The sequence below is a fragment of the Bombus bifarius genome, unplaced genomic scaffold (genome assembly GCF_011952205.1).
Source record: "Bombus bifarius isolate JDL3187 unplaced genomic scaffold, Bbif_JDL3187 scf7180000007973, whole genome shotgun sequence".
NCBI lineage: Eukaryota > Metazoa > Arthropoda > Insecta > Hymenoptera > Apidae > Bombus > Bombus bifarius.
In genome coordinates, this window is record NW_022884359.1 from 323372 (window position 1) to 349313 (window position 25942).

General features: G+C 34.3%; 3 protein-coding genes across 10 annotated transcripts in view; 2 read left to right on the forward strand and 1 right to left on the reverse strand.

Annotated features, from left to right (window-relative positions):
* LOC117216815 (S phase cyclin A-associated protein in the endoplasmic reticulum) overlaps positions 1 to 10462 on the reverse strand; it is a 32122-nt gene extending 21660 nt beyond the window's left edge. Inside the window, exons 1-11 of one of the 2 annotated variants that reach the window (XM_033463871.1) lie at positions 10193 to 10462; positions 9422 to 9645; positions 7883 to 9255; positions 7068 to 7810; positions 6522 to 7002; positions 6264 to 6446; positions 5943 to 6194; positions 5415 to 5855; positions 5223 to 5332; positions 4903 to 5026; positions 225 to 388 (exon numbers count right to left, since the gene is read on the reverse strand). In XM_033463871.1, the coding sequence (XP_033319762.1) occupies positions 225 to 388; positions 4903 to 5026; positions 5223 to 5332; positions 5415 to 5855; positions 5943 to 6194; positions 6264 to 6446; positions 6522 to 7002; positions 7068 to 7810; positions 7883 to 9255; positions 9422 to 9632 (4082 nt within the window). In that variant the 5' untranslated portion in view covers positions 9633 to 9645; positions 10193 to 10462. Of the gene's footprint in view, positions 1 to 224; positions 389 to 4902; positions 5027 to 5222; positions 5333 to 5414; positions 5856 to 5942; positions 6195 to 6263; positions 6447 to 6521; positions 7003 to 7067; positions 7811 to 7882; positions 9256 to 9421; positions 9646 to 9902; positions 10172 to 10192 lie in introns of those variants that run through there. The other variant, XM_033463872.1, reaches the window with a different exon arrangement.
* Positions 10463 to 11040: 578 nt separating this feature from the next.
* On the forward strand, positions 11041 to 13355 carry LOC117216603 (ubiquitin-conjugating enzyme E2 N). Of its 2 annotated transcripts, none has more exons than XM_033463444.1 (3): positions 11041 to 11359; positions 12296 to 12556; positions 12691 to 13355. In XM_033463444.1, the coding sequence occupies exons 2-3, from the start codon at positions 12312 to 12314 to the stop codon at positions 12899 to 12901; spliced, it is 456 nt and encodes a 151-aa protein (XP_033319335.1). In that variant the 5' UTR covers positions 11041 to 11359; positions 12296 to 12311; the 3' UTR covers positions 12902 to 13355. The 2 variants fall into 2 exon arrangements, with proteins under 2 accessions (XP_033319335.1, XP_033319343.1); XM_033463452.1 differs by having other exon boundaries at positions 11052 to 11359; positions 12282 to 12556.
* Positions 13356 to 20003: 6648 nt separating this feature from the next.
* LOC117215667 (ras-specific guanine nucleotide-releasing factor 1-like) overlaps positions 20004 to 25942 on the forward strand; it is a 49869-nt gene continuing 43930 nt past the window's right edge. For all 6 annotated transcript variants that reach the window (XM_033462052.1, XM_033462095.1, XM_033462059.1 and 3 more), the window contains exons 1-3: positions 20004 to 20426; positions 23705 to 23932; positions 25778 to 25908. In XM_033462052.1, the coding sequence (XP_033317943.1) occupies positions 23905 to 23932; positions 25778 to 25908 (159 nt within the window). In that variant the 5' untranslated portion in view covers positions 20004 to 20426; positions 23705 to 23904. The remainder of the gene's footprint in view (positions 20427 to 23704; positions 23933 to 25777; positions 25909 to 25942) is intronic.

Here is a 25942-nt window from a genome sequence, read left to right on the forward strand (position 1 = left end):
CCATGTTACTTTTGCTTCGTCTATTTTCTCACGTTTCTAATTCAAGGAAAGCATTTATGACAGCTGTTCCTTAATGCACGATGCTACTTTAAATAGCACGCTTTTCTGAGAATGGAAATGACATCGATGCATAAAGTATGATCGATGCTGAACGTATACGTCGAATTTTTTAAAGTCTCGTAACGTGAAAACATGAAAACACACGCCGCATTTTAGCTACTCACCCAGCAATATCCTGGACCCGCGTTTGCAATGCCGATTTTTCGAAAGGCTCCTCCGGGACCAAACTGCACAGCAATTGCATCAGGCTGCTGGCTACGATTCCACTTCCGGTCGAGTTACCGGATGCCTCCTGCACTTGCACCTGGTCGTCGAGTTTCGCAAGTGTCTGTCGACACAATAATTCATTCGTTTAGCTCGATTAATAATCGATAAGATGTCGTTCGTCTTCTAGACGATATTTTCCCGCAAACTAGTGGAAACATCGACCTACCATTCGCCTTTTACGCAGTTCAGAATCGTTCGAGCAACATGTACAGCACGAAACGAAAGCGAGCTAAAGATCGCTAATGCTTGCAGAAAAATCAGCCTATAAAAGCCGAAGATATCAGAACGACCAACGTTAAGAGAGATATCATTGCATGGATCACGAGCCAACCGACCAAACATCATCCTGCCTGAAGAAAATATTCGTCTAACTTGTCCTTTTTAAAGGTTGATATCGGTTTTCTAAAAGGCTCGTCAAGCGATCGTGCAAGTTGACTCCGACGAAATCGTAATGTCTGACTGGGACGAACAGCTACCAGTGCAGGGTGGTCGCGTGTTTCCAAACAGCCAAAAGATCAGTCGGATGCTGGAGAAGGCGAATTCCTGGCACGTTGAGTCATTGATACCGGCCCGCTCGGCTGGCCGATCAACGACACATACATATAGGCGACATTTAAAATGCTAAATTAGAGGTAACGAGTCAGCAGGTAACGATAAGAATCCTGGAGAATATGGCCCCTAAACGGTTCAGTCTCGACAAATTCGATAAGTCCTTCGGGGAACACTTAACGGCTTGCATTTCCCCGTATTCGTTTACGTTTTGGGACAAAAATTGTCGCGCAGCACAATGCCACGGACCCGTTGACTCTCCGCGTTATTCTCTCGCTCGTTTAACTTGATTTAACACTTAACGCGCAACGTCCATTTTACCCGAGATTTTTCACTCTCTTTCTTTTCTTTTTCCCCTCGTTTCTTTCCCTCTTTTACCAACGAATTATCAACTTCGATCTCGAGAAACGTGTTAGCAGAAATCGTCAAGTTCTTTCAAGTTCTATGATCGAGCAGGCTATATCCTCTGACGAGGAAATTACGGAAGAGAGCGAACATTTCGCATTTTTGTAGAAAAAGGGGGATTTTCGATGAATTTCACGGGAAAAAAGTTTTTACCAGACCATTTAAATATACGAAGTAATGTCTTTCGCTTGGATATTTTACCATATAAAGCTTTTCAGCCGCGTAATTGAAATGAAACATAAATGGCGTTACGTTGAAAAATCCGATTACCGAATAAAAGTTTCAAAAACGCATAAGAGGAACATTTTTACCGGAATAACGCAACGAAGAAACCAAAAGTCGTACGATGGGAAACGGGGCACACATATGTTAACTCGCAAGGAAATTCGTCCTTCTATTTTATCTTAATAATTCTGCGGTGCATTTACTTTTTCCGTTTCATTTCCTTCGAATCGTCGGAAACGAAATTGAAAATAAAAATTTTATTCGGCAACCTGTGGCCCACTTCGTTCGAAGACTATAGGGAAAACACGATAGATCGATTTTTGTTAAATTTCGAATTTTTATGCCAACCGGTAGCTAAAAACGGTTACTTTGATACGATATAGTCCAAAAGAGGAATAACGTGCCCAGTCCAAAGTTCGAAGATATAAACCTGTTAAAAGCAGATAATAAACCTGATAAAACCAATAACTAATGTTCATCGATACTGTCACAGTGTTCAAAAAGGCGATGAAAATATATTTAATCCCAAAACCAAATAAAAGTACATTTTTCCTGATATGGAAATAATTGGAGGTGTTTAAAAAACGTGATATATCGTTTTTTCTTCCCTCGTTGCTTCGTTTAGAATTCGATTGAATCGTGACTTCGCCCTAAAGTCAACAAAGAATCTCCGAAATTAAACAGAAATGCTATCCGATATAATAATATCCTTTCTTTCCCAAAAAAGAAAAAAACATTCAATTTTTAAATTCCTCGCGCTAAGTACGTCGAAAATCCAAGTAACTCGATACGATAACCAAATCCGCTTTTCTTCTGCTTCGATCCTGCCTACTCTAAGTCGACTAGATTAAGAGGAAGAATTTTCCCCATTTTTTTTTTCTTTTTTTACGAGCAATCGGTCCAGTTCCGAATCGTCGAATTTATCTATAGCCTTTTTACGCTTTTCGAAGAGGCGAACGAATGCACTGGCGAAAAAGGACCGAAGGACGAGAGGGACAAAATGACGGGGAAGAATAGCAACTTCGGACGACTTACGGGAAATTGTAAATTTGCTTGGCCAATGGACGAGATTGGAAAGCATTCGCGGACCCCAGAGAACAATCGATCTCTTTGTGTAATGGCCCAAACTGTGATTCTTTCCAGGCTTTAATAATATAACAGGCATCATTTCCCTAAAAAGATCCTAATTTAACTTAAGGATCGATTGTCTTTCGTATGTAAAGTCGAATAGAACGTTAGAGAATATTGCTTGTTCTGTAACTTTCCTTCTATCTTTCCCCCTTTTTTTCTTGTTTCTCTTTTTCTCCTGGGAACAATTTCATACAGATACATTGTTAATAATAACAATGTTAAACGAAATCGTACAATTCGAGAGCCGTTCCCACGGCTTTGGTAGTTCCAGTATCAACGATATTTTCCAGTAATTCCAGCTATACGTATATCAATTGCTGTTCCTCCAGATGAGAACGCTTTCTTACGTCCCAACCATAAACTCGAAAATATCGCGGTGAGTGAAATTCGTGGTCGTAAGAATGTTCTCGCATGGACAGGCTAAAACCATCTAACCGGGAAAAGCTCGCGCGGCGATAAAATATGAGGAACAGCCGAATTCTGGAACGTGCAAAGAGGTCGTTGAAAAACTGCCGATAGAGGACGAGACAAAAGATTAGGCCGGCTCCTCGAAAGCGGAGCTTGATGGAAGCGGCAACAGAAGTACCCACGCACATTCTACATGGAACACACGCTTCTTTCATCGTATAACCTGATTCCCCCGTCTGTTCGTGTGTAGCCGTGTGCACATGTACGTATGTGCGAGGGAGGGAGGGGGGAGGGTGAGCGTATGTATGTATGTGCGTGGGTGACGTCACTAAAAGCTCTCTCACCGCTAATGCATTTGCGGAGGGGGATTCCCGGGGGAGGAACAGGAGAAGGAAGGCGCCGCGCCAGTGCCGTACTATGAAGCGTGAAAAATCGATCCTGAAATCACGACGGTGAATTCGCGAACCGATTACGACGGATCATTGAGCGAAACGATTAACTTCGAACGTACGGCCAGTCACCGGTCTCCCAGTCGGCAACCTAGTTGGGGACGATTACCAATAGCTGCCTCCAAAATTATTCGATAGGAACCGATCTCGTTCAGGAGGTAAGAGAAAAGAGCGAGACTAGAATTGATAAGACAACTAGGACGAGAGAAACAAACATTTTGTGACAAAAAAAGAAAGAAAGAAGAAAAAGAGTAGAAGAAGAATGAACGTTTGTAAAGAACGAAATATTCAGAATGGAATCGATGGAACGGAGAATGAAATATTTTTCGTCCGATAAGATATTTCTTCTGAAAAATCAAAATTATATGAAAATGTAAGATTCGGCGATACGCCTGTACGGTGGAAACGTACGATTCAACCTTGGTTCTCTACCTTCAACCTCGGTCTCCCCTTTTACGCTTCACTTATCCATTTGAGTTATATCACTGTAGCATTTTCTCTATAGACTAAGAGAATCGATAAGCATCAAAAGTTTTAGAATCCTGACTCTTACACTTATAATGATTCTTACGTTGAGATAAATAAAGCAGATTACATTCGTACGTATCATGAACTTCGGTCGCACAAACTATACTCGTTGGCCAATTAATAATCAAAAGTAAACAGCTTTATTATTAATAATTGATTAAAACAGAATAATTAACTTTACTTCTACCTCTCTGTTAATCTACTTTTAAACGCGGCGTAAGACATACAAATGCAAATGTTCTTAAGTATCATATCAAAGTTCTTGGTCCCTACACAAATTTTGATATTCACGACCGAAATTGCTCGGTAGATTTTGATATCCAGCTTATCGACTTGCGTTCAACACAGAAACGATCAGAATAAGAGAGTTAAATACTCTGAACTCCAAAACGGAGGACGCAAGCCGAACCAGACCCTAAGACTCTCTTAATCCTTATTTTGACAAGTCGGACAGGACAGGCGTGATGGTCTTTGCCTTCGTTTATTTCGAAGCCACCAACCTCAAAATGAGTCCGAAAAACAAGCACAGCGAAAGAAAATTCATTCGCGTATCGCTGTCGCGTGGACTCCCAATTTATTTCACGCTGATCACGCAACATTATTCATTCTACAATCTACAAGGTGCCCTATAACTAATGATACAACCGAGACAAAAATGATTCAACGTGCCAGTATAAAATAAGAAAGCTATAACCACGCGGGAAAAGATGCCGACACACCTTGGCATACTTTTCTCATGAACTAGCTAGAAATTTCGAACTTATACACGGTTACGGTCCATTAAAATTTGAGAAGTATCGTTAGAAAATAAATAAATGCGTGTATATTAAAAATGTTGAACAAATATCAATAGTTACAAAACGTGTAGTGTTCGACGTACCTCTAAATGCTGAAGCAGAAGATCCAAGATGACCAGAATTTTGTTACTTGACAAAACCGCTTCGATGTTGGTGTCATTCTCACTGACGCTTAATTTAAATACACGGCATACCGAAAGAATGCTTCTAGAACATACGAAAATTTGCATTTAAGATATAAAATAGTATGCATATCCATATATAATCCAGTAATTGTAGAGGTAGTTTTTAGATCAGAAAGATCTTTCCAAAATTGTACGTTTAAATTACACGGTATGAGAGTGTAGTATAAAACGTAATTCTTTATCTGTCTCGGATAACATAAAGAGCAACTTACACTTACTTGTTTGGTAAATTATGAGATGCAGTTTGTGTTTGCAGTCCCAAATTCAATAAATTAGTTAAAATATCGAATCCATTTAAAACTCGAAATACAATCTGATCGAACGAACACTAAAATATTTAAAATGTAAGGTTTATTCGTCTTATATTATTCTTCTTATATTACTATTTTATTTAGATTATTATATCTTACCAATTTTGAATAAGCTCTTGTTATTTCACCCAATGAACGTTCTAAAGAAGCGATAGCGACGCTTGACCAAGCTGTCTTTGAATGATTGTTGTACAATCGATCCAATTCTTTTAAATTTCGTCGGAACTTTGCTTTATTAGTCGACTCGATAGATTGATTCGCATCTGTTTTATGATTGTCTTCCCATTCTTTACCTCGCAGAAACATACGCTGTTTCATTTTTCTGCATCGTCGTTTTAAAGCTTTCTGTTTCTCTTTTGCAGCTTTAATCTCGTTCGAACTGTTATTATCAACGACTGAAATTGGGACATCGCGAATTTGAGATATATTGAAGCGCTGCAATTCATCTCGTGATGGCTCTCGACCGTCGTGTGTGTTCCGTACTGCTTCGACGTGTGTTTTCCCTTTTAAATGGCTCAACAGGTATACCTCATTGGGTATCTACGTAATATACAATAAATTTAAATATTACATAAGTTGATAATTAAAACAACAAATATAAATAAAATTTAACAAACCGATACTCACTAGAGTTCCACATAAAGAACATTGTTTTTGAGCAGGATATGATTTTAACGTAGGTGGAACTTCTTCCGACCTTAAAATAGAAGATTCAACTGCTCTTTGTCGAATGTGTTCTATATTTTCAACGTGCCTTCTAGCTGATTCTTGCTGTTTTTGAGCTATTTTCTTCTGTAGTTCTTCTTGATTTGCTAACTGCGCTGCGTGAAGCGCAGATAAACGTTCTTCTCTATCCCTTGCTTTTTCTCTTGCAAGTTCCTTAAAATTTTGCTAATTTAATATCGATGTTTTTTCAATTTTAGATAATTATTCGTGAAATATAATTACCTGACGTTCTTTTTCTCTCTCTAACTGCATCTTACCGACCCTTTCTTCGCGCTCACGACGAGCTTGTTTCATTTTCTGAATACGCAACTGCCGTTCCGCTTCCAAAGCACGTCTACGTTCTTCGGCAGCAGCCTCCTTAGCAGCTTTTTCTTCCTGCCGGCGTTGGCGTTCTTCTTGAATTCCCTAAAAAATAATTGTTACAAATAATACAAGAATTTATAATCTGTCTTATTGAAGATATAGATATACACAACGTACTTGCAATCTTTCTTCTTGTTCTTGACATAGCGCCATGAAATCGTGCCTCTTGTTTTGTGCTTCAAGTTCATTAATAAATGCAATTTCTTTTAACTTAGAATCTTCATCATGAGCTTTTCTTACTATTTCTAACAAATGTTGCGTTCTATTTTCTTCCGCCTTTTTTAACTTTGTTTCCATTCTAATTCTTTTGTCTTCTATTAATTGGTTCTTTGCACTTTTGACATCTTTCACTTTATTCAACAATTCTCGTAATCTTTGCGACTTTTCCATTAAAAGTTTTTGACGTTTATGTTGTGCACAAGCCTGTTTTGCTTGGTACCGTCGTAACGTCTCAGGCAACGATCTCTTTCGAGATGGGGACGATAATTTCTGATGTAATTCTAAAGCTCTACCAGGATGACGAGCGACTAATGCGCGTAACTGAGCAAGCGTATCTACACATTCTGCCCAAGACATTTCCTCTAACACATTTTCGTATCTGTAAAGAATGATTTTAAACTTAATATACTAAAGAAAAGATAAGATAAGAAAATTAGTACATACCTATCTTCTAAACTAACATCATCGGGCATTGTATTAGGAGATGTTCTTTGTTCATCTTCCATTTCAAGGACCATTTCACCGTCTGTTTCATCAGTTTCAGTGTCAACATCAGTTTCACCACATTCTAATTCTAAAATTTGTCTATGTAAGGACGCTTCTTCATCTGATAACTGTTGCGATCGTTGCGAATCTGCTTCCTCTGTCTTCCTTTCCTCTTCTAAAATTATTCTCTCTCTTTCTGCTTGAGCAGCCATAAATTGTTGTATACGTTTTTCAAGTAATTCCGCATCATTTTTGAAAATAGCTGCGATCATTGATGTAGAATTTATTTCGTTTAAATTAGCAGTGTTCTTGAAAACTTCTTCTACTTTATCTTTAATTGTAAGGTTTACGACCGATTCCCCTTTAACTTTTTCTACCTCGTTACTTATATTTTTTCCTTCTTTTTCTACAATACATTTCCGTTTCTGTTTACCATTTCCATCTGGAGTTAAACAATTCTTTTTATTCTTTTCAGAAGGACTTTCAATCGATAACGCTGGTAACGATGTTGCAGTACTTGGCTTATGAAATCTTGTAGACATATTTAAGTTATGTGTACTGCCTCTTCTATAACGGCTACGGACCGTTTGCCAACCATCAGCTTCTTCTTTTGTTTTTACATGCGTCTGTTTTGTTAATACCTCTACAGAACCATTTATATCTCTATTCTGATCTTTTTTTAATAGACTTTGTTCTGAAATCTAAAGAAAAACTTATGATTATAAATGTATATCCCAAACAATTACCGATTAGATAAAAAGAAGCAATGATACCTTATTGTCGATTGATTGAAATCGTTGCCTAACTATCACGGATGTTCCAGGTCTTGTTTTATTTGAAATCGATGTACTTTTGTCGCTTAATGTTGTTTTGCTTCTAACAAATTTTGGAGTTTCTAGGAGGCATGGTTGTTTTGGTTTAATAACCTTCATTTGCGATACCGTAGAATATGCTGGTTTGTTTGTATTAACTAATCCCTTACTTGAATTACTGGTTGATGTATCGGATATAAGCTTTGTTGGAGTTTTATTGTTTGCACTATCATTAACACTTGATTGCTTTTTTAATTTTTGGTTAATTTTGTTTGAAACCTTTGTAATATTCTGTATGTTTTTATTCACCATAGTGTTACTATTTTCTTTTGTTACGCTATTGGATTCTGTCATTTTATTTTCAGTTGCAACATTTTCTATACCAACATTTTTAATATTTTTTTCTGTAGTTTGTCTTTTTACTTTAGAATTGATTTCATTTTTTCCAAGCCCTATATCATTTTTAGGACCCAATGGCTTCACTTGAAAATTGTTTTGAGAATTCAATTTATTATCTATGCTATTAGATTTAGAAAATTCTTTTTCTGTCGATGTAGAAGTTAATTGTACATCTTTATCATTACAAACTGTTTGTTCATTTTTTTCAATTATCACATTAGAATCTGTTATTTTAGTGGTAGCATAATGCATCCCAGCTTTAACTGATTTTGATGCACTTTTAGTATCCAATTTACCTTTCACTTCACGAGATAAACTTTCATTTGCTTTTTGATCTGTAGTAATGCTGTTATTAATTTTAGTAGCTACAGTATGTTTTACCAAAGATTTATTTACTTTTATTGTAGTTAATTTATCTTTATTCAATGACTGATTTATGCCTTTATCTATTGAATTTTTATATTTTTCACCTAAGTTTGTCATATTATTTTTGGAAATATTACCTTTATTATCCTTTATTAACTTGTGCACAGATTCTCCTTTTATATGATTTGCCGTATTGTCTACAGAAACAGATTTATTTTCTGAAATAATTTGATCCACAGGGCTTCTACAAACAGATTCTGTGGGACTCATTCTTTGTAAAGGACTAGTGGATTTCGGAATCATTGTGGAATTCCATATTCGACAAGGAGAAGTTTTTCTAACTTCCCAAGCTAAAGGAGTACGTCTTAAGGGTGGTGGCGAATTTTCATAGGCCCATTTAACTCTAAACCATTCGATCAAATTATGGAAATCTCTGGTATAATTTTCTAAAACTAATATCACTTCTTTACACTCAGAAATATTTTCATCTTCTTCGCATGTTTGATAAATGCCATCTACTGCTCTTTGCAAATTACCAAATAAGAATGCCCAGTATCTTGCCTGTAATTCTAATATAACAAAACAAAAGAATATTAAGTTAGTACATCAAAATTTATGAATATAAAAGATTCAAAAGTAATTGTAACAATGAATGCAAATGCAAAACTTATATGGAAACTTTGCTTTATATTGAAAATAAGTTTATAATTTTAACGTAGATAAATTTCAATTCACCAGATTTTTTATCCCGACCAGTAGAAGCTGATCTCACTCTAGGTGTTGGTTTCATAGATCTTTTAGTAGCATTTGTCTGTGATACTCTTGGAACACTAGGTGGTTTTTTGGTAACCTTTTCGGTATTATTTGTTCCAACTGGTACATTAAAAGCTATTAAATTTCTAGCTGCCCGACCTTCCTCTTGTATAAGTAACCTTACATCAGCCATTTTTAATAAAGTTCTATAAAGAAATCATAATCAAATATTGTCTATTGAATTATAGAGATACATTTAAATCAAATTTAAAGCATCAAAATAATGATAGAAGCAACAATAAAAAAGCAGTAATAAAAAAGCAACACATTGAAAAAACGCTAAAAATCAAATTCTAATGATTCATTGTCTTTATTAGCAATGTTACAAACATATATCTTTCATTTTAAATAAAAGACAAGAAATTGAAATAATAATAACTTCAAGAAAACACATTCTACATACATATAATCGTGACATTTTAATTGTTTTGTAGTACATTAACAATTTTATGTTTTATTGCAAGTTTAAGGTTATGTTATATTACTGTCACTCATATCTTAAGCCTTACAAAGTAACAAACAACGATTATTTGTATAAACAAGTAAACAATCATATATCAACGACATCATCACTACTAATAATATATAAGACAATAATTAATAAATGTATTTATGTGTTGACACAATCTATTTATGTTTCACAACATAAATTGCAAATTATAGTAACGTTTATGTTTTTAATTCACGACTTACTTTTATTGTAATTACAATTACAAAATATCAAAGAACGATTGACTACAAATTGTTTTCAAATAACGAGAACTTCGAACTGACATTTCAATAGTAATATAAGACATTTCATGACAAATATCTCCTAAGTTTCGCGGCAGTTTGTTGGTTGCACTGATCTTGCTGCATTAAAAACTGCAACCGTGGTACCAGGTTATAGGTACAGATACCAATTAAAATAGTCACTAATTGTATTTATTATATACAGTATTATATTATAGTAATATTGCATAAATTTTGCATAAATTTTGCATTATTTTATACTTTATTAACTATATTTTTTAATGACTTAATCTAATAAGTGTACAAATTACACATATTCATGTTTCTGAATCTGATCTTTTAACAATTTTCAGATCACGTTCTTAACGATATATATATATGTATACATATATGCAAATTTGTCTTACATGTATTTTTATTATGTAATATACATATTAAGAAAAGCATACAAATTTTATCTAGGATATTTCAAAAGTAAGATGTGCTTACTCGTTGGATGAACTAATAACATACTGAATATATATGTAGTAAAACCTGAAATATATTCAACAAATAGAATTTATTAACTGACATTTTATGAACAACAACAAAAATTATAATAAATAATAATAACAACTTTCATTTTTAAAATATTCTGAAAGCTCATTGGTTATTTGAAAGACGTAGGTACGAAACTAGAGTAAAATTGACCGAGCCTTTACATAAAAACGTTTTCATTCGTAGACATATATGAATTAATTAAATTTAAAAGTTAGGATATTGTTCGTATGACGAGAAGGAGTGTTATTTGGAGTTATTGTTAAATTGGTTTACGCAGTAAATTGATGTGCAGCGCCATCAACGCGTGATAAGATGAATCGCAAGAAGCGGTTGCGAGGGCTGTAACTGTAACACACATTTACGTGTGGAAATTTAATTAACACTTTGTTGAAGTATCTTTTTGGGGTTGCACCATAGATCCCAGACAGATTTTTGAAGTCGGCTGCGAAGCCGATTATCACGAAATACGATAGTGCTGCGAAAATAGGATTAAAAATCGATCTCGAGGTTTCTAGAAGAAAAGGCTTCCAGAGAGGCGGACAATCTGCCACAGTTTGCGGGGTGACGCGGGGATATTTTCAGATAATCGTACGTATTTTACTGTTATACATAGAGTATTCATATTTCAGACATTCTTACACGTGTGAGACACTCTGTGCAGCTTAGTTGTACATGGTACGTGACTCTGTGCACGAATTCTTTGTTTACGCATACACAGTAGCCTTGCAACAGCTTTGGAGGTTGGCAGAAATATTTCAGCAAAAATTCAATTGTTATACCATTGTCCACTTTCTGAACGATTTATTTGATTTCCTTGTTAATAACATATGCAACAAATATTTGTATTGCATCGTTTGTTTAGTTGTATATGATAGTTTAAGGCTTAAGGATTACTCGTTTCGGCAGAATTATACGTACCGTGAGAAGCTGTCAATTAGCGGTAAACCCGTATTAATTATTACAATTATGAAAGATTTTTATGATTTGGATGTTTAAGATTTAATTTTTATTTGTAATGTATATTATATTTATAGAAATAAAAGGAAACATTCTTTGATAACCTAAATTTTCTTATGTTAGTCATTTATAAGTTCTATTATAATGAACCTGTATGTTTATGATATATCTGTTACAGTTTGCAATAAGTTTTACTAGAAATGTTAACCTATTTATTTTCTTTTATATTTTTATATTTATGATGTAATTTTGTATAGCCTTTATAGTCATTATTGTAACACGTTATATCTTATTCATACTATTCATGCCTCTGTAAATTATTGTGAAAGTATTGAAATAGTGTATGTATTTTACTAAGTAAAGAATATTAAAGGTAGTACTATTAGTTTATATTATTCATTCATTAATGCACCTGTGTAATATAATTTATATTTGTATGTAATAAACATATAGCATTAATCTTTTATAGTTTTCTAAGTACATGTTTATAGCAAAATTATTTTAAGTAATAAATTGGATTTATTATTTAGAAAGCAAGTTAAAAGATGTACAGATATTTTCTTCTAGAGGAGTTTCATCAAATATGGCTGCGCTACCAAGAAGGATTATCAAAGAAACACAAAGACTAATGCAAGAGCCAGTTCCTGGTATCAGTGCTGTACCAGATGATACAAATGCTAGGTATTTTCATGTAATTGTAACTGGACCTGAAGATTCGCCATTTGAAGGTGGACTTTTTAAACTTGAGTTGTTCCTACCAGAAGACTATCCAATGTCTGCTCCTAAAGTTAGATTCATTACAAAAATTTATCATCCAAATATAGACAGGTAATTATAGACACATAATTTCTGACAGTTATTTTGATAATTTTGTTTAATTATATTAGCTTTTTAAGTGTGTTAATTTATGTAATGCATAAATAAAATTCAATGTACAAGAAATATTTATATTTGCTGTATAGATTGGGCAGGATTTGTTTGGATATTCTTAAAGATAAATGGAGTCCTGCTCTTCAAATCAGAACAGTTTTATTATCAATACAAGCACTTTTAAGTGCACCAAATCCAGATGACCCTTTGGCAAATGACGTCGCTGAACTCTGGAAAGTAAATGAAAGCGAAGCAATACGCAATGCCAAAGAATGGACTCGGAGATATGCTATGGACAACTGATCTTAGATTTTCCATGATGCGAAGTGACGTCACCCCTATCTTTCCGAGTTTACCGATCACTTTACCCGCACCAGCTGCGTACCCTGCACCTGTGTCCACAATTTTGCTATAAAAATAATAAAAGTTTTGTAAGAGTAAACAGAATGAAACTGTATTTTCTATATCGCGGGGAATACAAAAATGTGTTTAGATTTCTTCAACGGTTTGTCGAACAGACTTGTCAAGAATCTTCTAACATTGAAAAAGTCAATCGTAAGAAGGTTCCTATTTCAGGAAGGAGGTATAATTTTAATGAATTGCTAGTTTTTACTTAAAAATATACCTTTGTAGTAAAAATAAGTGAATGTAGCATGTTGCGTAAAGATTTTTTTTTGAATATGATTACAAAATGGCTTGTGCAATCAGTAATTTATAGCCTTTATTTTGATACCTTTAATGTATCCCTGAAAAAAAAGCAGTACTGGATCGTTCATTATATTATACTAATATTACATTTTTCCGTATTCAATGTCTACTAACTGGTTGTCTGATAATCTTAATGTATTTATCATTTCCGTGAATGTACAATGTTAAATGAAAGCTCTAATACTGAATTTGGGATCTACACATATGGCATTTATTTATAATTAACTATTTTAAATAATAAGCGTACAAAAATATTGGAGGTATCCGCGAATGCGAAGTTCCATTTTTGAAGTGTATAGCTATTGTAACAACATTTCTCTATCGCAGATTTTTATTTATCAATGTAATGTAAGACGAAACATTTTGAATATTCATAACAGATTTCAATGATGAAAAATCATCTGTCCAATGATTATGTTAATCTATATTTTTACCGTATAAAAATACATATATATATATATACATATATATGTATTATATATTATATATATATATATATATATAATATATAATATATATAAGAAAACATTTTCAATCACTTTTGTTTATTTTTTCTTTTCTTTTCAATGATGAAAAATCATCTGTCCAATGATTATGTTAATCTATATTTTTACCGTATAAAAATACATATATATATATACATATATATGTATTATATATTATATATATATATATATATATATATATATATATATAATATATAATATATATAAGAAAACATTTTCAATCACTTTTGTTTATTTTTTCTTTTCTTTTTATTTTTCAATTTTATTTTTCTATTTATTTTTTCTTTTCTTTTCAATGATGAAAAATCATCTGTCCAATGATTATGTTAATCTATATTTTTACCGTATAAAAATACATATATATATATAAGAAAACATTTTCAATCACTTTTGTTTATTTTTTCTTTTCTTTTTATAAAGGTTGAATCAGAATAAGTTGGAAACAGTTTCAAAAATTTACTAATGTCTAATCATATACTTTTGATGATCTTTGAAATTTAGTTTAGATACAAGAATATTTTAAATTGCGAGCAAATAAAAGTGCTCATTCTTAATGTTATGTAAAAATATTAAATTACATTACCATAATTTAAATTATAATATAATTAAATTAAAATATTAAATTTAAAGTTAAGTAGATTGCCTACTTTCAACAAATATCTAACTGTTGTTAAAAGGTTGCCTTACGAGATATCATGATTTTTAGCTCATACAGAAGTGTAGCAAAGTGGAAAGTATCCTTTGTAAAACCCTGTATATTTTTGATGATATTTGAATAACGAGAGTAGTAACTTAAAGCAAGCAGTATATCATTTGATTAAAATTTCTTGTTGTCTTAATTGACTGCTTATCAATTTTAGAATATGAATAATAGTTTTTTTTCCTAATATCACAATGATAATTACATTCCTAATTTTGATATCAAGGTTTCTTTACAATAAGAAATTGCCTAACACTTTGAGTATCAGAATAGTAAAAACTTTATCCATATTTTCCTTGACACACTAGTCCAAGAAGACCTTGGCTAATATTATTTATTAGCTAGGGCCTCACTTCTATATTTAATAGCTAATTTTTGAGCTTTGATTTCAAACAATTGTTAACCAGCAATTGTTTATAGCAATAATGGTTGTGAATGTAATATACTTTGGTGTCTTTAGACTGCTTCAACAGACGTGTCTTTTTTAATTAATTTCAAGAAAGACGAGTTTCATTGATATTAAAACATTTTTTTATTGTTAATTTTAGCCGTTTCAGCCGTTGAAAACAAATTTAATATATAAAATAAGATAAGAGAAATGAGACAGACAATATGTTGAGAATTTATTTATGTAGTTTGTTTACCGAAAAGTATTAATAATTAGCATAACATATGGTTAAATGTATTGATTTCATATGTATGAAAAAATTGTATTATTGAATAGGTATCATTGCTAATGCCATTTAATTGATTACACAGATATAAAAAAGCTGTATAAAAGTTGAAGTATGACATTGTTTTCATCCATGCATGAATTTCAAAAAACTGCTGTATAAATAGTTACAACAAACGGCTCATATTTAATTTTATGTTAATCAGTATTTATTAATAGATCTTCAATTTGATCGATCGATATTTACATTATAGAACTTAAACAACCAGTTGGTATATTTCTGAACAATTCAAAATTTGTATTCATTTAATATATTAGTAATATTTTAATAAAAGTAATAGACAGTAATACTTAATTTAAATGTGATGGAAGGACACTGGGATCGGTTACACGAAAAGAAAAATATCTGTAGATAATTTGCAATAATAAAGAGGTAATTATAAATATATTACAAAGCAATATTAACATGCCAATATATTGCTGCCAATTTTCAAGAATGTATAATTACTTTACAATAATAAGAAAAATAGAAAAGCTAAATACAGACAATGTATGAAATTTAAATTAGGATTTCTCATGGAAAAAGGCACTTGAAGATCCACAATTTATTTAAAAGTAATTCGAAAATTTTTTTTACATTAAATAATTTTGGTAATTCGTAAAGATTTTAAGTAAAAGTTTGTAATAAGAGAAGTCCAATTGTTTCAAAATAGAACCAGAACTGTTAAATTACTAGCGCTTAATGTTAATTTCAAAATTTAAAAACTGAGTATTAATGCGTCATATATCTGAAAATACATATTTCGATAAAATCCTTCGTTTTGGTATGTCGAAAAGAAAAACGTATTTTTAAAAGGATAATTTAGACTAATTCGTGATATTTCCTTTCAATAACGCAAATTAATAACACGCAATAAAAATATAATTTGTTTTTTTACATATCGCGTTATTGTTTTGCATAAATAATATAATATGCGAAGCTTTTGGCATTCAATTAACTAGGAAAAGAAGATTATTGTCATCTAGATACAAATTTTAATGTATTCAAATATTAAATTTATAACTATTTTTTTATTATGCAACCTATATGTGATCATATGATATTACAAATTTAGGAAACGTGTGTACGTAATTTGGGGTGATTCTGATATTTAATTTCTGATTTTATATATTTAGGTTTAGAAGGTGAGCAGAGAATCGGATATTTATGTTTAATGTAAGAAAAGAACACAGTGAGATATATATAGTTAAAGTAATCATTTTATAATATATCAAACGAAATAAATCTGGTACCGAAGGAAATTTTGTAATTTATTAGGAATTCTATTTAAGTAAGTAGTCAAAACTATTTTATTAAAATTAATGTTGATGTTCGTTGAGAATCTTATAAATAATTTATTAAATAATCTTTTCACACATGATACAGGATAAATCAAGCACCATATACGTAATGTATTTCAGAAGCTCTACGGTCGAGCCCATTTACCATTTTAGTGTCATTTCCAACATTATCGATTCGGCGTAGAATAAGATAATAACATTTGTGCTGGTACATATACATTGAAGCTACAAGATAAAATTGCAATATATCTCGATAATTATAGATACAAAATTCTATACTTCTACAATATTATTTGTTTATTTTTATTATAAAGCAAATGACTAAAACGGAGCGTCTCTTCTGTACAGAAACAAAAGTAGAACAGAAATTAGTTTTAGGAACAAAATCATTTATTTAAAAAGAAACAATATCTCGTTACACATCACCAGAAAGATCCAAAAGCTTTCTGATCCGCTGATTTGCAGTTTCTGGAATCAATAAGAATTTCGCTACAGTCTAATGAAGTGGTTTGTACTGTTTACTATATAAATCATAATTCATCTATCAATTATATGTAACTACTATCAGTTACAATTCTGAACAAAAAGTTTTATAATTTTATGTTTCAAAAATTAATATTGTGATATATTATAATAATGATCGTGCTCAGATTTCACCGCGTGGAGGTTGTTGCATCTGGATATCCACCCTAACTATGCCTCGTCTATTTTCCTTTTAATTTCACTTCAAATATCATACAAAAATAATGTAAAAGAAAAAAGAAAGAATTCATACTCTTTTATATCAACCAACATTTTGAAGGTTCAAGGTAATTTGTATTTGAATTAGATCAGATATTACGAACGATATTAATTCGAAAGTCTTGCAATAATTTCGAATTCTATTCTGATACCATTCTAATACGATACCTAATACTATTTTCTAAGGAATTATAACAGTTTATAACGAGAAAAGATCTAAAAATAATCACAATATGTCTCACGATACGCAACGTTAAAGCACACGTGCTTATCGTTTCGTCATAACACGAATGTATGAATGATTCTAATGCAACCGTATTAAGAGCTTCAGTCGATATGTGAGCAGCTCAATAGCTTCGTAGGATCATATATCAATGGTACATGATCAGTGATCACCTCTGTGCAACTCTCCCAATTGCACCGGATGAAATGTGTTTCCAACGTTACGGTGAAAGAGTTTTAGATTCTTCATAAAGGTAATATTACTGAAGAAACGCAACGATTATTCATTAACGCAACGCTAATGAAGAACGTAATTAAGCAAATAACCCATGGTAACCGAAATACAAAGTTTCTCTTTGACGTAATCAACGATGAAATTCCCCGAGGATGCGAAATTGCCGACAGCGTGATTGATTTTTCCGTGTGTTGTAGAGACGTTTTTCGCGGTTTGAAATCGCGAACTTGGTCGTTCGAACAGACAGAGCAAAAATCTGTCGGAGTCAGGTAGGCGCGTTCGAGATTCCTTGAATGAGTCCGTCGAAGGATATTCGGTTAGACCTCCTCCTGATGCGGCGATCCGACGTGATCTGGATCGTTGTTGGTATCGCAAGGAGGGGAAGATCGGCACGTTGCGTCGCGTCATGGAACGGGCGATGCGAGACACGGATATTTAGGAGAGTCGAGTTGTCGGGAGGGTAGTTATGCAGAGTTGGATGCCAGAATTTCGGAGCCTCGAGCTAATTTCTCTGCCTGGTCGCCATTACCACAGGGTGACTCGATTCACTTTATCAGCCGAAAGGATATCGGATGGAAAAAGATTGAACGCGGAGCTTTACACAGGAGGTTCGAAGGATTGGCGAGGATTATCAGGATATTCCAGATGCGAGTAACTCGATCAATGAATATCTCCTTTTTCCTATTCTCGCCGATATTGATATAGGGTGACTAACTGGCTTTTTGTTTATGAAGAGATTGTAGGGTCTGTTGCGTTCTTTTCTTTGTCAGAGATCGTACAATTTTCAGAATGGAGTTCCGTTTGATCGCGCGGCTTAAGAAAATAAAGTAGAGCAAGTTTCGTCGCGCGATAACGTGATTCTTTCTGGAAACTTGGTTATAATATAGAATAGTATAAGAAGTAGCGTTAGATATCAGCGTTTCTTATTAAAATGCGATCGGGTAACGGCAATTTTAGGAAAAGGTGTATTCAACGCGAAAGCGGTTATTTACTGCTTCAGCATCGTGTAGCACCTTAGTCTTATCCTGCTTTAGAATCATGCCACCATTAACGCAGTACTTTCCTTCTAGGGACACCCTATAAATTAAAATAGGCCACCCTACATGGACGCGGTAATCGAGAAAATGTAACGAAGGTTTGACGTATGAAGGAAGTATCAAAGCCTAAGAGATACAAGCATTAAAGTTACTTTCACGTATATTAAGCTAGCGTATCACGAAAACAATGCAAACATTCTCTTAAAGTTCACCGATTTTCATTTCTTTGTTCCATTTGCCGTGTTAATTTCATTTGGTGCTCAATATCGTGAAAACGAAGAAAAGGTGGTAAATGAATATGTCTTCAAAATTCTCTGACGTTTCACAACATTCTTCTCGTTATTCCCAGTTACGCGCTAATGATATTTTTCATATCTGATCGCTTTCATCTATTTTTCCAGTGTCTTGCTGCTTTCGAGTAATAACACTCGTTTCTTTCGCCGAACGAAAATCTTGAAAAATATGCTGGAATTCGCAGCATATACGCGTCACAAGTAACGTAGCTGTTTCATGTTTGTAAGGAATCGTTTGGTGATTACCATTAATTTTAAAACGTATCAGACATCATCTTTCAAAATCCTTGCACGATAAATATTCAAAATTTATGTCCCCTTATACGCGATAAATCAGTACACCCAGTTCCTGATACGAACACTTTATCAGAAAAATTCTTCTTCGCATCTTCATATGCATAATTCAATTAAAACTGCCTAACAGCTGACCTCGACAACGTATAAAGTATGGTATAATTTCAAACGTGTAACAATTGTTTCGAACGTTGTAAAAAAATACCTGACCCATGCCGTTGGCAATAATAATTGTGCGATGTATGCCTCGGAGAATGATTGGTCGAACCTTATAAAATATGTTCTCTAGACGAACCCATAGAAAGAGATATAAAGGGATGAAATCCGCAGATCGATTTGGATGGGCAATCGGTCGATTCTTTTCCATTTTTAGGTAAGGAGGCAGAAGGAAATCGATGGAACGATAGAAAAAGGGTAAAAAGAAGGAATGACCAATGGCCGAATGATATTGCAACGTTGGAACGAGCATTGATTCACCAATTCCGGCGCGACGTCGGTCGTATTGAACTTGATCCCATTTCTTGCAGCCCAATTAGCCCACATATAGATCCGCCCATGCCGTGTCGTGTGGGGTGGCTTTCAGCGGGAGTGTGCGCAGTGACAGGTAAGCGCGCAGCTTCTGGGGTTGGAGAAAAGGCAGAGCAGAGGAGGCAGCCCCGTGAACCCGTGGCGATGCCTCTGGGTAGGCACGTCGCGACTCCCGATGCCGAAACATCCTCGACCATGTCGGGTGCCGGTAACGGGCCACCAGTTTCCACGTTCTCGTTCGTACAACGGCCGTCCTCATCCTGGTCACCTGGCCCGACCTCGTTACTGCTGCTCGCCGGACCAACTCGATTAATAATCGTTTAATCGGTCCTCGTACCTTCTCTCCAGCCGACCAGAGACACGCTCGTTCGCGCCGCATCCGCCTCGACGCTGCCGCCGCATCCTCGGACATCCGTGGCCGAGGGAATACATATATATTTAGAGAGGCAGACTACTGTGGAGGGGGGACTGTGAATCTGGAGCACGAACAGGTGGTGCAACATCAGTCGAGAACTGGAGAGGATAGATATATCGGGGGAAGAAGTAACAGGTACTGTGTCACCAAAATCGCTTCGCTATACTATACTTCCCTCTTCCTTCGTTTCTTCTTCTCTTTCTCTCCTTTCTTCAATTTCTTCTTCTCGTTTTATTCTTGATTTATGATTTTTTTTCTTTTTTCGCCATTGATTCGTTTGGAACGTACGATGCGGTTCGAACGGTGCGAATTGCGCGCGATTAATCCGCTGAAGCATCGTTTGCCGCAGCGAGCGCCTCTTTCGTTTGATGCGGTTGTATTACGGCGTCGCGTCGTCGAGTGGATGCTGCCGCATGGTTATTCCCAATGAATAGTATACCGAAAAGAAAGCTGTATCCTTTGATAGGGCTGTCGGTATGTCGCAGGATGTTCCGTTACACTCCGGTGTTCCATAAACGTTATCTATTCGAGTTGGAACGTGTTTGATCTTATGCATTCGCGAAGCGTATATGCACGTACTTCACGAGTTACAGATACCAATAGTCACGTATAACGACTACGTTTTTAGTCTAACGACTTATGTCTCGGTGGATTTTTTTTTTTTGTAAATGATCGTGTAGATTTTAATGCGGGAGACGAACATGATTTAATCCACGGTCAGTTAGCAACGTTGATTTGCTACATCGCAAAATGTGGAGTTAGATAAAAGTTGAAATAATAAGTTTTGAGAAATATTACGTAAAATTTCATGCAAAATTTGAATCTATCCAGTTACTTTTTCTATTCATACGAAGAGATGTTATCTTGGCCAAACTTTATTTTATTTGGCCACATTTTATTTCTACTGACACATATGGAGGAACACGGATACATATCTCGATTTTACACTTGGTTTCGTCAAATTATAAAGTTACAATCGTCGGACAAAAATTTAGTCGTGCAGAGATTCGGATGGAAATTTTTGATTCCGAATGATACAAATCACAGGATAACGAAAGTTTAAAATACTGTTTCCAAGCAACAGGCATATATGTATGTATATACACGTATGTAGATATGTAAATACATATGGACGTAGCGAACGATAGTGTAATATCCGGTCTGTAGCAAATCTCGTTTGTGAAACGGAACGTAAAACTCTGGACCGCGTGTCGACAGCAAAAGATAATGATGCGCGTGTAATGAAATTCCATGAATCACGGGATGCGAGCGTGTGGATTTTCTGACAAATAAATGAATATTTCGATAAATAAAAAACCGTTAATCCGATACGTGGTAGCGACGTTTCATTCGTTTCCCACATCGAATAGCGTTAAACGACGACGACGAGCAATCTGGAATTTTTAGTTGGTTCCGGAAAACAGCAGATGAGAGTTTTAAAATAAACATTCCTCTGTTTTAATTATTTAGGTATCTCACTATAGAGGCGACTGCGTTTTTAATCGAAAGTCTAACAGATACTGCCACGATATAATTAATTTAAACGATTAAACGCTAATAAACTGTCGAATTTTTATCGAACGCCACTAATATTCTCTTTCGAAAAAAAATTTTTCTGGACATTGTGTCATGTCTGAGTGTTATTTGATGGAATAAAACTAAATATATTTATTGTGCTAATAAGAGGAAATGGAAGCCGAAAAGAATACAAAATTCGGCCAAAATTGAATTATAGAAGTTCTTTTTGAATTATAGAAGAAATATTACGCATCAATATCGTCAATAATAAATATAAGCTTAATCTACAAAATAAAATATAATGATTTAAATGTATCATTTGTAATATTGTTATATGATATTGTTATACGACGAATAATGGGAAATCCTGCCGTGTATGCACAATAATACTAAATCCAGTTTATTAAAATAAAGGTTTAATTAATTGTAAATATTTAATTACGCACAAGTATACGTATATTTGTTTATATTGTAATTACTTGCCGTTAATGACAAATATATAAAGAAATATTATTCCGCTGATAATATTTCAATATAAATATACGATATGAAGTAATTGACGTTTTAAAGAAAATTGCATTTACATGTACTTTACATAACGTTTGAATCTATTAAGCAATGTTTATGAAACGTGTTACACTACATTAGAAAGTACACATTAGGTTAAGCTATGAGCAATCATGTCGCGTGTCTTTTTATACTTTTCACACGTAAGAAATAGAAGAGTAAACAACTTTGAGGCTACTCAAGTAGCACCTATATTTCTTTGCTATAATTTTTAGATTTATCTTTAGAACGCGTAATTATTTTGTCACGTTACACTGCAGTATTTCACGTTTCGAAAGATTCAGCCTTACGCATAAATTTCTTGTATCTTAAATTGCGAACGAAATTACGAATTCAGCTATAAATAAACTAAACGTAAGTTGCTGTAACTTCAAAGAAAGTTTCGACTAAGAGTACTTATGCGACGTCCATTTGCCCAACTGTATGTACGTACTTGCACAACCAACCTTAGATATTCTTGAAAAGCTATGTACAATTAATCGCGGATCTGTCTCACACTGTCTATACACGGCCTCGTAAATTTTATGCGATTTTTCATTTTTTCGTGGTTTCTATCATTACGTTCGTACGCGTATCACAGACCTAGAAAAACAATGATATCGATGGATATAAAGTTACTGTTATCAAAATACCGTCTCCCGCGCGGAACCTGTCTTAGAAAGCATACGAATGCTATTATTCGCATATTTTGTTTCACAAGCTCGAACATAGAGAAAAAGTAATGGAAGATAGAACTGTAGAGAAATAGAACGTACGAAACGCGTTGAAGATAAAAGCGTTAATACAAATATCGAATGTTGTCACGGTAACGTCACAGTTCGGTATAGGACAAATAAGATTTTACAAATTATCTTTACAATTATATACAATTTTCGATTATTAGGCGTACAATTTATGCGATAGTCGTATACCTTTCTTCTTTGTTTGACAACACGGTATGATGATTAATCCTGTTATAATATATTGCTCGATACATTAATTAGAAGATGACGTATTTATTTAGAACGAAGCTGCTCTTCACGTTATTTTGAAACTGATAAATACACCGATTGCTAGTTCAATTTGTTTGAAAGAAAAGTAAGAAAGAAAAAGTTGTTAAGGTGACGCATTACCATACTCGTTATAAAATTCATGGCCTGTTCTATTATTACTTTCGTTTTGAAACTTCCTTTAAAACACGATTGTAATATATTTTACTTATCGGACCATTTTATACGTATACATGATATTCAAAAAGGAGTAGAACAACAAGTTATTATAAAGTGTACGTAAGTTTCTGATAATTCAAGAAGTTGAACAGTTTCTTTTCTCCTACTTGCCTCGTTTAGAACCGTGGTGGGACGCGTTGTTGAAGAGGCTCAAGAAATTGGAGTTCCTAAGATACTTATACCACGATAAACGTCCGTGCGCAACATCACGACAGCACGGTGCTATTTTCTACGTCATCGCACCCTATACAAGGTATTCTGGACAATCAATATTTATCGCGTGGATCGTCGAAAAGAAGCTTCGCCAACGACCTGTGATCATGCTCAGCCCAAAGATGCAAAGAACTGGTAAGTTGCGAGCGAAGCCATTGCTATTTTCAACATTCTCGACTCAATTTATGCGTCGGTCGATATGTCTTTCAAAAGCATTCGTTGCAACTCGACCCTTTTATCAAACGTGCACCGCGAAAACATAGCAGTCTGATAAAACACGAATATTAAACTGAAAAATTTGTTTCGATTGAATATTTAATATAGACCACGCGCGATTCGTTTGACAGATATTCGAAATCAGCTTTTCGGAAACAAAAATTGGCGCAAAAAGTCCATAGTTTCGTGGCTCTTGTTTACTAAAAAATAATTCGTTACACTTTCATACAAAAAAAAAAAAAAAAAAGAAAAAACATGTATGTGACGATTCGGTCAAACGTTTTCGTTTCCTGTTGCCTGGAAATTTTACAAATTCGTCAAAAATACTATTTTACGTACATCGGATTACAAAAAGAAATACGATCAAGTCCTTTTATTTTCGTCAGTTTTCTACTTTTTCAACTTCAAAGAGTAACTCCTGTTTCACGTTTCCACGGCCTTTGGTTAACGAATACTTAGCAATTTTTCACGTAAAGGGCGAAGACGCGTTAGAAAATAATTCTCACATGTTTCGTAATCGATTCGGTAAAATATCATTCGTCGATTTAAATAAAGCAATTCCCAGAGAAGCGAAAATAACTTCTCGTCGAACGAAGAAATATACTTGCAGGTCTACCAAAAGTAACTTGCCATGATGGATGACTTCTGTAAAAATCACATCTGTCTGTCGACTCGCTTCCATACACGAGAAAACTTTTCCTTCGCTTGTACCGTAATTAAGTTTAAGTTGAAGTTGTGCTGCAACAAATCTCGGTGTTTTTCAGATTTGAGTGGATCGAGAACGTGCAAAACACGCGTCTCGGAATATCCTTAACTTTACGATGGATTGCTCGCTGAAAGATCGGCCAGAAGGGATCGCCGTGAGATCTTTCTCGTTGATTGGTTCTACGTTTGTAAAGCTTGTTTCAACAGAGATATTTGATTTAGGATACTAGGAAACATTAGGCAATCGTCTAATTTCGTCTCGGCTGCAAATTCCAAATTTCAAACTTCAAATCTTTCCTTTCGATGCTTCTATAGACGAAAAAGATTGTATCTAGAATATTTGACCAAGGATCCTGATTTCTTCAAAGCATAATATAGTGTTACTACCGCGGATGTAGGAACGTTAGTGCGTGAAAACTTGTCACAAGTTCGTATGCCGCGTGTTAATTCAATGCAAGAATATTCAGATTACGCGCATGAGTGATAGACCTATTTCAAACTCTATGCCAATTTAACCCATACGAACATTTGCGTTATCGAATAACGCTATTCACATTCATATTACCAACTTCTAGTCGCTATATCGTATAAATTCTACGCAGCCATTTGCATCTGTTTTTACAGGAAATTAGTGACGTCGAACTTTCTCACGGAAGCATTATTTACGCTAGAATACGCGCAACGGATGCATTATTTAAAAGAACGTACAAGAATTAACGACTGGTCGTTTTGAATTTTCTAATAATCGTGTAATTTTCCACGTATCTTCTTGCAAAAACGCGATGAAAAGTTTAAAATTACAGCAAGTTTGATCGTAAAATGCAAAAAGTTGGTGGCAGAGAAGATCGACGAGGACGAAGCGTTTTTTCCGAGTAAACTGTCTCGTTAAGTCGTCCGGTAACGTGGCGAATAAATTCATCAGAGAAGAAAAATGACACGATAAGTAGGCAGCATCAGAACGCGTATAACGCAACTGGGAACGTTACGTTCGAACGGCTAAATTATGGATTCGGCTACAATTCCTACCATTTCACGTCTGATATTCGTTGTATGTTTCAGTGAGGGTGAACGACTCGCAGCTCATCATGCTCTCGGAAAAAGCTCATTACGATCACTCGTTCACTGGATATTTGCACAAACGAACCGCCGACTCGGCCAAGTGGCAATTACGATGGTTCGTTTTATATCAGGTGAGTGATACATACGTCGATTTTCGTGTTGATC

Bases quoted from the DNA above. Each gene is read 5' to 3' on its own strand.
- LOC117216603 (XM_033463444.1), top strand. From the start codon at position 12,312: ATGGCTGCGCTACCAAGAAGGATTATCAAAGAAACACAAAGACTAATG. The intron at 12,557-12,690 runs GTAATTATAGAC...TTTGCTGTATAG, and splicing joins TATCATCCAAATATAGACAG to ATTGGGCAGGATTTGTTTGG.